The following is a 14,696-nucleotide window of genomic DNA, read 5'->3' as shown; positions in this document are numbered from 1 at the left end:
CGGCCGCCGCGCCCGCGGGGAGACCGCCCCGGAGCGGGCCGGGGTGCGGGGCTGCCCCGGAGGGCAGCGGGGACGCCTCATCCCGCGCCCTCGCTCGGCCGGTCCCCGGCGGAGCAGCGGGGGGAGCGGGCAGGGCCGTAGCCTGCGGGTCCCGGGGGTCCCCGCGGGGTCCCCTGCCTCCCTCCTGCCCTTCCCAGCCCGGGCGCGGGGCCGGTCGGCGCCGCCAGTTGCGGGAATCACGGCAGAAAGCGCGGCTTGGTAAAACCGCACCGGGGCCAGAGAGCAGCAAACGACCCGGTGCGGCCACAAAAGGACCGGTGCGGTGTCCCGGTGCGGGTCTGCTCTCACACGGCTCCTCTCACCCCCCCGCCCGGGCACACACCGAGCAAGGGTCGGGTCACCCCCCGGGCCCCGGCAGCGGGAAGGAAGGGGCAGCAGCAGACCCCCCCCCTGCTCCGGCGGGGCTGAGGCGGGGGGCACACACCGCTGCCATCACGGCGAGCGGGTTTCAGCCGTGCCTTTGCCATCGCCAACCCCCCCGGGGTGGCACGTCGGGGCCATCCCTCCGGAGCGGCGAGCCGCCGGCCCCCTGCCCGCCCAGCACGGTCCTGGCAGCCGGCATCGCTGGGCACAGCGCCCGCCCCACAGCCCCCAAGGTCCCCAGCACCCCGTCCCCTGGCACGTCACCGCACCGGGGACACCGCCACCCTCCTGCCAGGCAGCCCGAGGGGCACTGGGACGTGGGGTGGTGTGGCACTGCGGGGACTGCGGGGGGATGGAGGCAGGCTGGCAGGCCACGGAGGGGCAGGTGGGCAGCGAGGAGGTGGGCAGGGGGGACAGGAGCAGAGCCTGTGGGGACAGGAGCCTCCGTCACGGAGCTGGCAAGCAGGGACCTGCCTGCACCGGCCAGGTCCTGTGCCCCCCACATGCCCCACTGCAGGGGACCACTACCCAGACGTGTCGGGCTGTGCCATGTCACCCCAGGCCGGGCTGTGCCACACCGTGCCAGGCTGTACCACGCTCTGCCAGGCTGTGCCACAGTCTGCCACGCTGAGCCAGCGTCGTGCCGTGCCGTGCCAGGCCATGCAGCTGGTGCCAGCCCTGCGCTTCCCGGTGCCGTCACTGTCCCCCCATCCCGGCCCTTCAATCAGTAACGCCGCCGCAGCAGCCCTGTCCTTGCGTTGGATGTCATCCTTATCTGGGGCTGATAACCATCTCCACCTTTGTCAAGGTCCCACCCCCACTCTGTCTTTCTGGTAACCAAACGGGGAGGGATGGGGGGAAATGTCACCTTTTTGATAGGATCAGCGAGAGTTCAGCCTGGGTTGGGCACCAGGAGTGAAATTCTGGGAAGGGCCAAGGGGGGAGAGGGGCGCAGGGGGGCTGTGGGCAGGGTGCCCAGCCAGCCCTTTGTGGGCTCTGCTTTGGGACGTGCAGAAATAGCATGGGGCTCGTAAAGAAATGCAGCTGGTGAGTGAAAATGGCTGAGCCCAGTCCAGAAATGGCTGTATTTCCTATTTTTCCGAGGCGAGACACCACAGGCCGCTCCCCGGGGCAGCCGGAGCCTCCCTAACGAGCAGGCTGTGTGTGACAGCACCCACTCTCCCTACAGGATCCCACTGTGGATCCCAAAGGCTAACGATCCGTTTCTCTCCATGCTGCCGTCACCGCGCGTCTCTGGAGCTGGCGGTGTTTTCCAGGCTGCTTTTCGGCACTGACCGAGTGGGTATAGAATGAAGCTCCCCCCAGCCCAGCTCCCCCCCGCCGTTGTCAGCCTGTGGTGGAAAAGAGAAAAGAAAGGAAGAAGAAAAAGCAAGCCCTGGCGTGAGGTGCCTTTGTTCAGGGCAAGTTATGCGTGAAATCTTTTTGTCCTTCCTAAAGGAAGGCAAAAGTTGCAGTTGATTTGGGGAAAAGAGAGGCGGGCGCAGCCCTGCGGGGGCGGGCAGGGGGGTGGGTGGGCAGACCCCGATGGGAGCCAGGAGCCACAGATGTGCTGGCGTCCTTCTCCTTCTTTTCCTTTCCTCCTCTTCCTTTTCCTCTCCCTTTCCCCTTCCCTTTTCCCAGGAGAGCTGAGGTTGGAAGGTCCCCCTGGAGACCGGGCACTCCAGCCCCTGCCCAAACGGTGTCACACACACGTGTGAGCTGGTGGCAGGACATGGGATACCTTTTCAGGTGCTCAGCTCCATCCCCTCCTGCCGTTCCTGGGGACCACCAGCGCTCTCTTACAGAGTGGGAACCCTTACCTAAAAATTAAGATTAATCGTATTTTGAATTTTAGCTCCGTAGGTCTGCAAAGATCTCCTACCATGTTTCACAACTTAAATGAAATACAACTTTTTGTTGCACCAAAAAAAACCCAAAACTGCACTGTTTTACTTGATTGTGTATCGATCTCCTTTTCTTTGAGGAAAGCCGGCCGCGGTCAGCTCTCTCGGTGGGCACCTCGCCCCCTTTTCGTTGGCTGGGGGGCACTTGGTGCCAGTGGGGTGCTGCTGGTCGGCGTGAGACACGGTTCCCCTCGGGAAGGCAGGAGGGTGGCAGAGAGCAGGGTGGCCGTCTGCCCACCATGGTGGGGTGCAGGCTGGCACGGGGGGGTGCCGCTGGCAGGGGCATATGCCAGCACCTTCGCTGCGCCAGTCATTGCGATCAGCTATGCTCTCTTTAACTTAACAGAGGAAAGATGAGAAATTGATTTTTTAATTTTCTTTTTCCCTGGCAAAAGGATATTTTCCAAATTCGGGAGATAAGGCCCCACTTTGACCTTTTCTTTTGAAACCCGTACCCCATTATTGCGTCCTGTGATTATGTTGTATTACACGGGGGCAGGGGGGCACCTAATTCTGGCGTCTTGCCACACTGATGTCAAAATCTTTCCATGGGTGATCAACCCCACAAAGGTATAAATACCAGTGCGGCTGTAACCATCGTGGTGGGTACGTCACCACGGTGCCCGTCCTGTGCCTGCCACACCGTGGGCAGCACCAGGGGACAGCTCTGCCCTTCTGCCCCTGCCTCGGCTCCCCGGGGCCCCCGCACCCCCCCCTGCGGGATGGAGGATGCTGGGGTGCCCTTTGGTACCCAGGTGATGCCGTATGGCACGGGCAGGGCTGGCAGGAGCGGTGCCGGAGAGCCGGGGCGGCCGCTTGGCTGCTTCCAACCTAACGAGCTCGGGCTGCCCAGCGGGGAGCGGCGTTCCCTGCCTGCATGGCTGCCTTTGCCAGAGGCTTTCCCTCCGCTCTTGGGGGAGGGAGGAGGGAAGGTTCTTTGTTAGTTTTCCTCCTTCTCCCTGCCTGCAGCCAGGACTCCCTGAGCCGCTGCCGGGTGCCCTGGCTTCCCCGTGTTGGGTGCCCAGGGGCCGGCGGGACGGGATGGCCCTGGGGGCTGACCTGGGGGCATTTGCCCCAGGCTTTCCCGCTCGGTGTCCTTCTTTTTTTGGCTGTGGCTCCCCACGGTGTTTGAATTTCAATTCCTCTCCTCTTTTGTTTGGCAGGGGTTTGACCCCGTGGGTTCCTCCAGCACCCACAGCCGGCTCTGAGCGTGGGGAGGAGAAGGGCCTGGCCCTTTGGTGCTGCAAAACCGGCTGAAAACCACCCAAAAAAGGGCACGTCCAGGGGTTCATCCCCTGCACCCACAGCCCTGCAGACACCGCTCACGCTGGTGCAGAATGTGGCAGGGTCAGCTTCCCTTAAAACAGCTGCCGGGAGCTGGTCAGGGACAGCACACACCATTTTCACCTGCCTTTAAACAAACATTGCAAGTGTTTTCTTTTGGAATGTTGAAATTGCGCTTGCAACTCCTTTCTTCTCTGCAGAGGGCAGAGGGGCAGCTCCAGCCCCCGGTGACGTCTTCCCAGTGACGGCAGCGCGCGGGTCCAGAGGGGACCTAGACCTGTATGGCCCTGGGACTACGGTTTGCTCCTGGGAGGCAGAACCAACCTTCCTTGAGATTTTCTCCTCCCAGACAAGTCGGACAATCTGGGTATTTTTCCCTAGAGTTTTTCAGGGGGCAGTTTAGAGGGTAAAATGTGGCTGAGAAAGCTGAATGCAGCTTTATCAGTGAAAAATGAGCCCAGGAAAGAGGGCTGAGGGGCTACCTGGGGCAAGCAAAACCTCACCCGGGCTACTTGCCTCCACTGCTGGCACCCCCTGGCTCCCTTGGATTTCTCAGTGGGAAGATGAAGGAAAGGATTTTTCCTCTTCCACCACTACACCAGAAATTGGGTTTTGGGGCAACAAATCCCAGCTGGAGTGGAGCTTGCTGGGCTGGGTTTCCACCAGCCCCTGTGTCCCCATCCCTGGTGTCCTGGCCAGGCAGGAGCAGCAGCTCTCCCGGGTGGGCAGTGCAGTCCCCGTGGCACAGTGTGGCAAAACCAGTAGGTGCTGGGCTGCGGTGGTGGCTGGGGCAGTGGTGGGTGGTTGCTTGCTCGGGGGTTTCAGCTCCACACCTCTCATGGGACATCCCCGGCTGGGCGCACCCCGTCCCCCGCTGCCAGAGGGGCATGGTGGCCACCCCGGCGTGGCTGATGGCACACTTGGCCGGCAAGGACCATGGTTAAAGATTAAAACTGGATCCAGTTTGCAATATTTATCTTGGGAGCAGGAGGGCCCCAGCTTGTTTGGTTTGTGGGAAGAGTTGGGAAAGAGTGACGTTGGCGAGGAGAGACCCAGCAGGGCTGGCCCTGGGGGCGAGCGGGGCTTTGGGGGTGCTGGGGTGGGCAGGAGGGGGAGAAAACCCTGGGCAGGGACCCACATCAGTGGTGAGCCCTGGGGTCAGGAGGTGGCTGCTGTGGAGGTGGCACGGTGTCCTGCCTCTGGGTGTGGACAGGGGCACCACCATGGCTTCCAGGATAAATCTATTAAATCTGTTAGATGTTAGGGATGGGAAGCATGCACGCAGCACAGACAGGTAATGCTTTTTCATTTCTATTGCACTAAAAGTTACCTCCTGAAGCATTTTTCACAGGTTAATAGCTGGCTGCCTGGACTGTCAGCCCAGCTCTGGAAACAGCCCCGCAGATGTACTGGGACAGTCAGCTGGACTGGCTCTGTACTGGTTCTCTGGTCTGTACCAAAGTGTGGCATTTACATGTATTTTGGTGGCTGGCCGGGGGATGTGGGGCCATGTTGATTGCAGAGCCTCTTGTCATGGTGTCCTGCGAGGAGCCCACAGCAGGACCTGGCACCAACACCTCACCCCTCTCCCCACAGACCCCTCTTCGTCCCACACCTCAGCTAAAGCCTGGGCTGCGTCGAAGCCCTTTTGCCAGGGTGGGGTGGCCGTGGTGTGCTTTCATACCATTTGATGCCCATTCCCAACCCCCCCGGCGTAGCCTTGAAAATATGGGAGGCTTTTTCCTGTGAGTGATGCCCTGGTGCTGGGCAGAGCGTGCCCGCGGCACGGCCCCCCCGGCGCAGAGCCCGGTTATCACCGGCGGTACGCGGGGCGGGAAGCAGTCAGAAGGAAGAGGCGGACACGGCTGAGTTTTACAGACTTCCAATGCACAATAAAACATTTTTATTTAAAAACAACGCATTCAATATTGTGTTTTGGCACGCGTCAATGTTGCAGGCACATTCACACCAAAGAATCACGTTGCCGAGAGGTCCCGGAGGAGCGGTGGCCTCCTTCTCCGGGGAGGATGCTCACGACGAGGACGCGGTTACTCCGCCACGAGAAGAGGGGGCCAGGGCCTCGCTCACCAGCATGCCCAGGGCACGCTGCCCCCCGGCCGGGGCCGCGGGGGCTCTCCCGGGGAGCAGGGCTGGAGGCCAGCTGGGCTTGCAGCCTGTTTCACACCCTGCGCGCGGCTTCGCCCTTCACCTGAGACTGTGCCCTGGCCCCTTACGAACAATTAGCCATTGAAAAATAAATAATGCTTTTAGTATGGCCGATAAATAATGAATCCTTTATTACAATTATGGCATTTTTTTTCTTTTTTTTGTTTTTTAAATATTTATCTTATTTTTTTATTGAAAACAACTCCGTCAGGCATTGAACTGTATAGCCATTAGAATAAAGACACATTCATTTACAGAAAACCTGCTTTTTTCTAAACGATCTGTTTTTGCAACCTCCGTTCACAGTTAGTTATATTTCACAAACGCTTGCTTTTTGGTATACTCCACAATTAAAACCGGCAGCCAAAATGACTTTGTTTCAGCGTCTCTTGCTACCAGCCACTGAAAAGATGCAAGCAACGCAAATACAAACCCGAGATGTGTAAAAGAAGAGAAGGTAACACACGTATTTCCACCCTTATGTACAGCCTTTCTTCACACCCCCTGCCCAGCAGCCTGACCACCCCCCCGTCGCCCGCAGCACCCATCCCTCGGCGGAGGGGATGGAGCAGGATGTGGCCACCGCTTGCCTCCGGTGGCTACCGTGTGCAGTACACTGTCCAGGCAGCCTGGGGGTGAGTGGGCTCCGCGTCCCACTGGACCCTTCCCCTGGAGCTGGCCAGAAGGGATTCTCCTGATTTTGTAAACGAAAATGTTTTGTACTTACAAATATTGATCGCGTCTTGTTTCGCATACGTTTGTTTAGTGATATTCTCCTCACCAGACATTCAGTACCCGTAGCCAGTGCTGTCCCCCAGCCAGCAGGAACTCGCTTAGGTAGACGGAGGCAGGAAGATTTTGGGGTAAGGAGATGGGAAGGAAGAGTCCAGCCCCAGTGGTACCCAATGGAGGTGCCACCTGCGGGTCCTGGCACCTCCCTGCCCCTGGGACCCACATTCCATAGCGGGGAGCAGCTCAGGGCACCTCATTTCCTACAAAACCAGAATTGCCCACGTCATAATCCAGCACAGAGAGAAAAGGAGGCCGAGCCCAGAGCCGTCAGGGCAAACCCCACTTTGCTGCTCTGGGACGCACAGCACCCCAATACGAGATCCTACCCGAAAACCAGCCTGAAAATGGGGGATTTGGGAAAGAGCCCAGTCTCACCACAAAGTATCGGGGGGTCTTGTCCTGCCTGGGGGAGCAGAGCCCACCCTGGGCCACTGCTGGTCCCAGCAGTCGGCACGAGGTGCCCTTCCCTTCCAGTCCCTCTATAAAAGCAGAATTCAAAGAGCATCCAGGAAAACAGGCAAAAACAAAAGATGCACATTTTAAGATGGTTTTCCACATTGCAAGAGCTCGGACAAAAAATATTGATACTAAGAAGCAATTTACTTTGGGCTGTATTGCGCCATTGATTTTGGGGCAGAACTCCCCATTAAAATCAATGATTCTGAAATGTTCAATGTGGTTCTGAAAAATCGATGGGGAGTTTTGCTTAAAAATCAATGATATAATATGGCGCTCTGTCAATAATTTTTCTGTATTCCCATTTCCGAATATTTGCAGTCGTTTTCGTGCTTCCTCCTCTGCACTCAGTGCCTCTTTGTGCCTCTGGAAAGTTCCAGCTTTGCTGCCAGGGCCATCTCCCGGCACCGACGGGGGGTCCCGTCCCTCTCTGGGGGTGGGAAGGGGCTGCAGGGCACTGGGGCTCCCCAGAGACCCCTCCAGCTGGGTTTGCTGGTAATAATGGGACCGTGCCACAAGCAGGATGAGCCAGAGGGAGGCACTCCCTTTGCTTCAATTTAGCAAGATCAAATTAAGGTACTGTGCATTAAAACACCTTTCTGTCACCATCCTCTCCACAATCTGGGGGTGCAGCGGGGCGCCCCAGACCCCCCATTGCCAAGCACAGCCTCAGGAAACAGGCTGGGGGGGAGGGTTGTGGGGAGAAGAGAAATTCCAACCGGGGGCAACTTCCCCAGGTTTATTGTGACTGGCAAGGCAATTGAATTTTTAAAAACAAATAATGAGGAATCCTGCACTGGGGCAGTTTATGCAGTTCATTAACAAACTCTTCCTTCCCTGTGCAACTCCTCTTTTTTGTTTTGGGGCAAAAGGAACCCGCCTGCTCCAGAAGGGTACCCCACAGGACTCGGGGGGGGCTGGCGCTGCTGGGGTCTTCCTGGCCCCACATCTCCCTGCTCGGACACACCGTCCTGGCGTCCTGTGACCCCGCAGACCCTCACACCAAGAGGACCTGAGGGGTCAGGGGGCTCAGTCCTTCCCCCAGGGCCGCCTGCCCTTGCTCTCTGTGGGGGTCTGCACCCAGCAGAGCCCAGCTGCTCCCTGGCCCTCGCGCCCGACTGCGACACAAAGAATAGGTGATAATATCAAGCACGACTCGTAGGGCACCATATGGCATCAGACACCACCATCACTGCACAACTATGTCTCCGCAATCACAGCTGGGAGAGGCCGTGCCGTGCCGTGGGAGCGGTGAGGAGTGTGGGTCTGACATGACAGCACGGGGAGCCGGAGCCCGGGAACGCCGAGCTGCCGGCGGGAGGGGGTCTGTGCACGCCGCGGCACCGGGGGGACCCTCCACAGCACGCCCTACACAGCCTTTGGAAAAGCAAAAGCCAGAAACCATGGGGTAATTAAAATGGGGGGGGAAGATAAGCCAACCAGCTCCCCCTCCAGCTGGGGCACGGGGAGAGGGAGGGCACGGCTTCGGGGGGCTGCGGTGCCACGGCAGCGGGCACCGGGGGATGCTCCGGGGCCACACCGTACTCGAGATCTCCTTCCTCACCTACGTCTGCCTGTAGGCAAAGAGGCTGAGAAAAATTAAAATGTGCCGTCTTAAAGTATGACTTTAAACTGGATTTTTGCACCTTCTTTCAGCGCATAGTCAGTTCCCAGCATCATACAGAATAGTAGAAAATTGTTAAAATACTTGTAAGCGTACTAATTGTAATAAGAAACCCAACTACTTCACAGGCTTCTTTATCCTGAGTCATAATGGCCAACATTTTCAAACCTAAGTGACACTAAGGTTTGTCCTCTCTACAAACAGCCTGGTTTTCAGGGGTACCGAGGGAGCCGCGTGGTCCCGTGACCGCCCAGGGTGGCTGTTGGTGAGGGGAAACCGGGGGCACTGACTTAGTTGTCTGGCTGTGGATTTAGAGATGCAAATGGGATAAATCTGGTAACTGCATTTCCTCTTCCCTGCGCTCCTGCTGCTCTCGCTTCCCTTTAAAACCCATTTTTAAAAGTCCCGGTGCCCGACTGCCAGCAGCAGCCCAACTGTGGCTACTGGACCACTGGGTCCCTGCCCAGGCACCCTGCTCCTGGGGAGGACCACCCTGGCCACCGCGGGGGGACACCTGGAGACTTGCTGACCCAAGGGGCCGGCTGGCCCGTCTGCCCCGTCACCGTTAATTGGGCTAATGAAGGCTATTACTGCTCCCTACAGACCCGGCATCGCTGGGCCCCCATGGCCACCACGGGATGGAGGGGATTTTGGGTGGGATGCACCGAAAAGCAGAGTGCAGCTCAGCAAGGGGGAACACCGGGTACCAGGAGGGGGAGAGGGGGATCTGTGGGTGCAAAGGGACAGGCAGGAGCCCCCGTGCTCTCTGCTCGGGGGGATCGTCCTCCCAAAGGACCCCCCATAGTCGGGGGTTGTGGAGAGCAGGCACAGAGGGGGGTGCCCACACGGGGGTTTGGGGCTCTTCTCCCCCAGCACGTCTCCAGAGAAACCCAACTCCACTCATGGCAGCGGTTTAACTTCAAAATCACGAGACCAAATGGTACGGCACGGGAGGGAATGTCCTGTTTCAGCCTGGCTGGTTTGGACTGGGATTTGGCCCAAACAGAATTAAAACGCTGAAGTGCTCTGAGAGCAATACAAATGCCTAGCTAAGGTACAAGCCATATTGTGACCTTCTTCTTTACATTATTCTTTAAAAAATGTAAAATTCAGTAAATACGAAAATATGCAAGCGGTGGAAGTCCGGATCCACACTGAAGAACTTGCAAGGGATGATGAACTGGAATTCAGAGTGGCTTTCTCAACCCACCATGGCAATATATGTATGCTGAGCTATTGATAGCAACATATACAGGAGAAGCAAAACCTTTTAAAATTAGCATTTCTAATTCTAATAGCGAAGGGACAATAAAATTAAGAGATTCTGGGGATTTTGTGGAATGCTAAAATATGAAAATATCTTAAAATGTACTTAGTGGCATATCTATAAATGCAAAATATTTCAACTTTTGCTGCTGTATGAATAGCATCCACAGAATTTGATAAACGTTCTGCACTGCTAAATATGCTTAAACCCTTTGATGAGCAGTGACAAGGGTGACTAAAAAGGATCTTTATATTATGGAAAATATTTTAGGGTGGGTTTTTTCTTTCTTTTTCTTTTTTTTTTTTTAAGAATTATATCTGAAGAATGTTTAATTCGGTTTTGGGCACTTTTTAGACAATCATTTGGCACTTCAAGATTTAGGTTCTTAGGCACAATGCGACAAGGTGAGTTTGGCCAGTCCTTCACCGTGCATCCTGTAGAGCAGCTGGAACTCTGCAGGCAGCTGGTGGGACTCCTGCCACTTGGTCGTGAACTTCGTTCCCTTCTTATCATAGTAGTGGTACGGGAGGTCCTCCCGCGTGTTGGGGTCGAACCCGAAGGGCCAGAATCCGTACAGGTGGATCTCCTCACATATGGCAGAAGCAAGGGTGTACATGAGAATACCTGTGCTCAGCCGCTTGGGCGACAAGTGCTTGTTCTTCCAGTATCTGTGCAAAAAAGAAAGGCATGTTAGTTCGAGGTGCAAGTAATGCCGCAGCTTTGCTGTAAAAAAACCCCAATGTTATTGGCTGAGGATCATCAGTGCTGAGAGCTGGCAGCCTGGACAAGGCAAGGATTGCTCTTCAGGTTGGTCTGTAAGGACCAGGAATGCAGAGCAGCCTCAGCAACATCCTCCTCTCCTATGGTCTCCTTCTGAAGGTGTTTGGTTTTTAACCAGGAGAAGTAGTGCCTTATCTAGAAAAGTACGATTCGCCAGGTCCTGCTCACGTTTGCTAAAGAAGTGGCAATGTTACCTCCTTGGGTGTAGTGTAGTTTTCCCCGGACCACCCTGCAGTGATGGGAGCAGAGCCCCATGATGGACCTGCCCCAGTGGGACCGACCAGCCCACCCCTCTGTGCTGGGTGTACAGCTGGAAAGAAATCACTGAAGTACCTACCGAAGCAATAACAACCCTGCGTTTGCTGTAAACACAAGCAATATCAGGTCCTGACTTGTGTGACAGTGTCCACCACACCAGGCACGGATAGAAAAATAAATACAGTCGTGTTTGTACAGACAGACACACACTTTGACACGTTAAAAACATGGCAAAAATACACACCTGTTCACATGCTGCATTATATTTCCCGGCCAAGCCAACTGGACCTTTAGCTGCCCTCTGTGCTCAACAAAGAAATCAACCAGTGTTCTCGTGACTGTCGCTGACGTGTGGAAGAAAAAAGCAGGGATCCAAAGAATGGCCCCATCGAGCTTTTTCAAACTTAAAAAGAAGTTGTTGCGATCCTGAATGGTCAAAAGATTGTTGTAGTACTTTTCCAGGATGCTGGGGTTGAAGGTGGTGAGGTTGGTTTTCCTTCCGACATCTTTTTGGAAAGCCTCAGTGGGAGCAAAATTGCAGCGAAAAACGAAATCAGATTTATCTATCTCTTGGCCGCACTGACTGCCGGTGAGGATCCCGCTGTTCCCCACCACGGCGCAGATGTTGTAGTGCTTGTTCAGGATCGGAGACACGTCGGGGAGCAGCGACCTGAAGTTATTGCTAATGGAGAAAACATACTTGTGGCTGGAATAGTCGTAATGCATCAGCTGTCCAATCCGAACACTGCTCTTGGTCAAAGAAAAATTTTTTATGACGTCGACATGCTGAAGGATTTCTTGCCTGAAATAAAACAGAAAAAGAAAAGAAAACAGGGAGTTATATTTCCCTCTCTCTGCCGTGGAGAGATTTTCTTTCCAGCCAGACTGAAATTTATTTTTGTTATTTTCAATGTAGTAAAGTAGCTTCCTGAGCAATGTGGTGCAACGGCTTTTAATTAATCTAAATAGATGGAACTATGGAGCTGGCTCCTCACCTAGAGCTCCGCTTGGCTTTACTGGGCGCCCCTGGCTGACACCAGCTGAGGATGTGTGCCTGTCTCCTGGAACATTGTTGGGATGAAAGGCTCAGATTCCCTGTGGAATCAGTCCTCTTGCTGAGGGGTGAGGTGCAGCACGGTCCCGCGTGTGCTGTGCCACGGGCCCGGTGGGTCCGTCTGCTTCTGGGGCTTGCCACATGCACTTCACTCTTGGCATGGGCCCACGCATCATTGGCAATGGTGGGTACCGTGTTTGGAGACCCAAGCTGCCCGGGATATTCAGTGGGATTAACGCTGGCTGATTTTAAGATAGGTATATTTTTTTGTGTTCTCATTAAGAAGCTTTGAATCACAAAACCAAGCGACTGTCACTGTCTCCATTTATGTAAAGATAATTCCTTAATGTCTGCTTTGGGCAAGGATGCTGGCATTTTTACAAGGGTTATTAGAGATACTTACAAACCAAACAAAACCAACCCTGCTCAGGAATTTCCCTCGCAGGGCATAAAATTAGAAAACCGATGCCACTTTATTTGCTCGTGTTTATGGAAAACAAACAACCTTTCTTCCAGCTCGCATCCTCCGATGTCTAAACATTAATGGAGTCCCACTGGGTGCCCTAATTATGGGTTATGGCTAACGGACAAGAGCAAAAGCAGATCCTGAAGCATTAGCTAAACTCACCAGTGGGGTGGCACAGAGATAGACTTATGAAGGGTGAGCTGGTGGTGCCAGGAATGAAGCAATACTGAGGAGTGGCCACTGTAATGCCAGCCTGGGAAGTCCCTGGGAAAGGAGGGGCAGGCAAAGTGCCATCTTCTCTCCCTCCTCCAAAGTGCCATCTCATCTTCTGTGGCCCACAGATCCTTAGGGGTGGCGGGCAGTGTTTGTTGGCACTAGGAGGCCAATACAGCAGCAGCACTGACCTGGGCCTGGGGAGTGACCAGAAGGGAGGAGAGAAGCCCAAGCCCTGCCCGCCAGCACCCAGGGGTGCAGCAGCCCCATCCCGACCACCAGCTGCCTGGCCATGGAGCCAAGGATCTGGGCTTCTGCTCCTCAGGCAGGCATTTGTCAGGAGAAAATTACAGTCCAAGATGGTAGTAGCTATCTTATCAGCAAAGATACATATATATATAAAAGCATAAAGTATATATTGACTGATATATGTATGAGTAAAGCCAAAAAAATAAACGAGGCTGCCATACTCCACCAAGTGCACATGACACTGAGAAAACGGAAAGCACATTTTACTTCCCATTTAATATGGAGCAGCTTTCAGGAAGCTGAAGGAGCTGAGAAAAGCTTTCTGTTGCCACGCAGCAGGGGAGTCAGTGCCACCTGCGAACAGCAGGCAGAAGGCAATGCAGAAAGCGAGTGTCTCTGGTGGATCAAAGGCTCCATCTGAACCCCAGAGGAGCAGCACAGCTCTGGCTCAGAACTGCTGGCAGCTGGGAAGTTTAGCTGGGCGTGTGTTGGCCTCCACGAACACGGCATTTCATGGCTGTTAGAGTCCCATTTGTTTCCAGTTTTAAAAACCCAGCCATTTATCTTGAAGTAATGACAATTTCACTTGCACCCCAGGAAACTGGGTCACATTCTGTTTGGTAAAATAATGTGTGTTGCAGCCCGGTGCCCTGCTCTGAAATAATCAATTCTTCCAAGATAGCTGTAACCATCTGGGGAATGCCTTTGTCTCTCACCACTGGCAACTCACCCAGAGCTCGGAGTATTTAGCAGCCCCTGATTGTATTTTCTTAAATCCTGGGGCGAAGGGGACACTCAGGGAGGGTGAGAAGGGTCTGCCACTCACCTCTGGTGCGCGAACGCCGTCCGGTTGAAGGCCCACCTGGAGGGCTTCTCCTGCAGCTCCTGGCCCAGGGAGTTGGTGATGGGGACGAAGGAGGGGTCCAGGAACTTCAGGGCGAACTGCGACCTGGGGACGAGCACACAGACCCACGCAGAGACACACAGACACACACAGGCCCACGCAGACAGACAGACAGACAGACCCGCCGCCGTTACCGGCCCTGCCCGCCTCCGCCGGCCGCCGCCGTCAGCACCACGGACAGCGCCGGCCGCGCCGCGCCGGGATATACCGGGATGTACCGGGATGTGCCGGGATGTGCCGGCCTCCACCGTGCTATACCGGGCTGCACCGGGCGGTACCGGTCTCCACCGGGCTGTGCCAGGCTGCACCGGGCTGTGCCGTGCCGAGATGCACTGGATTGTACCAGGCCGGGCTGTACCGGGCTGGGCTTCACCGGGCCGTGCCGTACCGGGCAGGGGGGTGCCGGGCTGCTCCCCACCGTTCAGCACCCCCGGAGCATTGCGGTTCCCCCGCTCGGCCCGCCCGCCCCCCCCGCTCCCCGGTACCGCGGTCCCCCGGGGGGGTCCCTCCCGCCCCTCGCAGGCCCCGGGCAACCTCCGCGGGGCGCGGAGAAGGGCCGGGGGTGGGCGCGGGGGGAGCCGCATCCCCGCTGCGGGCGAGGGCCGTGGCCGTGGGGCCCTCCCGGGCCCAGCCGGGGCTCTCCCGGGGCGGCAAAGGATGGGATGGGGTCGGGTGGGAAGGGAAGGGAAGGGAAGGGAAGGGATTCAGGGGCATGATAAATTCTTGCTGCTTCTTTGTCTCCTTGCTGCTTCTTTGTCTTTGTTTTCCCTTCCTATGTCTTTGGTTCCCCACATACAGAGGAACTGAAGTCCCATTTCTACCTCCAGGATAAGATACCAAAATCATATATTGCTAA

At 55.9% G+C, this 14,696-nt stretch overlaps 2 protein-coding genes across 2 annotated transcripts in view; both read right to left on the bottom strand.

Moving 5' to 3' along the window:
• Window positions 1–622, bottom strand: part of ONECUT2 (one cut homeobox 2) — a 21,046-nt gene extending 20,424 nt beyond the window's left edge. Inside the window, exon 1 of the mRNA XM_014939752.1 lies at window positions 535–622. Coding sequence (XP_014795238.1) covers window positions 535–622 — 88 coding nt within the window. The remainder of the gene's footprint in view (window positions 1–534) is intronic.
• A 4,859-nt stretch (window positions 623–5,481) lies between these two features.
• Window positions 5,482–14,696, bottom strand: part of ST8SIA3 (ST8 alpha-N-acetyl-neuraminide alpha-2,8-sialyltransferase 3) — a 16,534-nt gene continuing 7,319 nt past the window's right edge. Inside the window, exons 2-5 of the mRNA XM_014939751.1 lie at window positions 14,059–14,247; window positions 13,763–13,885; window positions 11,199–11,756; window positions 5,482–10,584 (exon numbers count right to left, since the gene is read on the bottom strand). Of these exons, the coding sequence (XP_014795237.1) occupies window positions 10,302–10,584; window positions 11,199–11,756; window positions 13,763–13,885; window positions 14,059–14,247 (1,153 nt within the window). The 3' untranslated portion in view covers window positions 5,482–10,301. The remainder of the gene's footprint in view (window positions 10,585–11,198; window positions 11,757–13,762; window positions 13,886–14,058; window positions 14,248–14,696) is intronic.

The sequence above is a fragment of the Calidris pugnax genome, unplaced genomic scaffold (assembly GCF_001431845.1).
Source record: "Calidris pugnax isolate Ruff unplaced genomic scaffold, ASM143184v1 scaffold79, whole genome shotgun sequence".
In the NCBI taxonomy this organism is placed as follows: Eukaryota; Metazoa; Chordata; class Aves; order Charadriiformes; family Scolopacidae; genus Calidris; species Calidris pugnax.
This window is presented reverse-complemented; position numbering and strand designations above follow the sequence as displayed.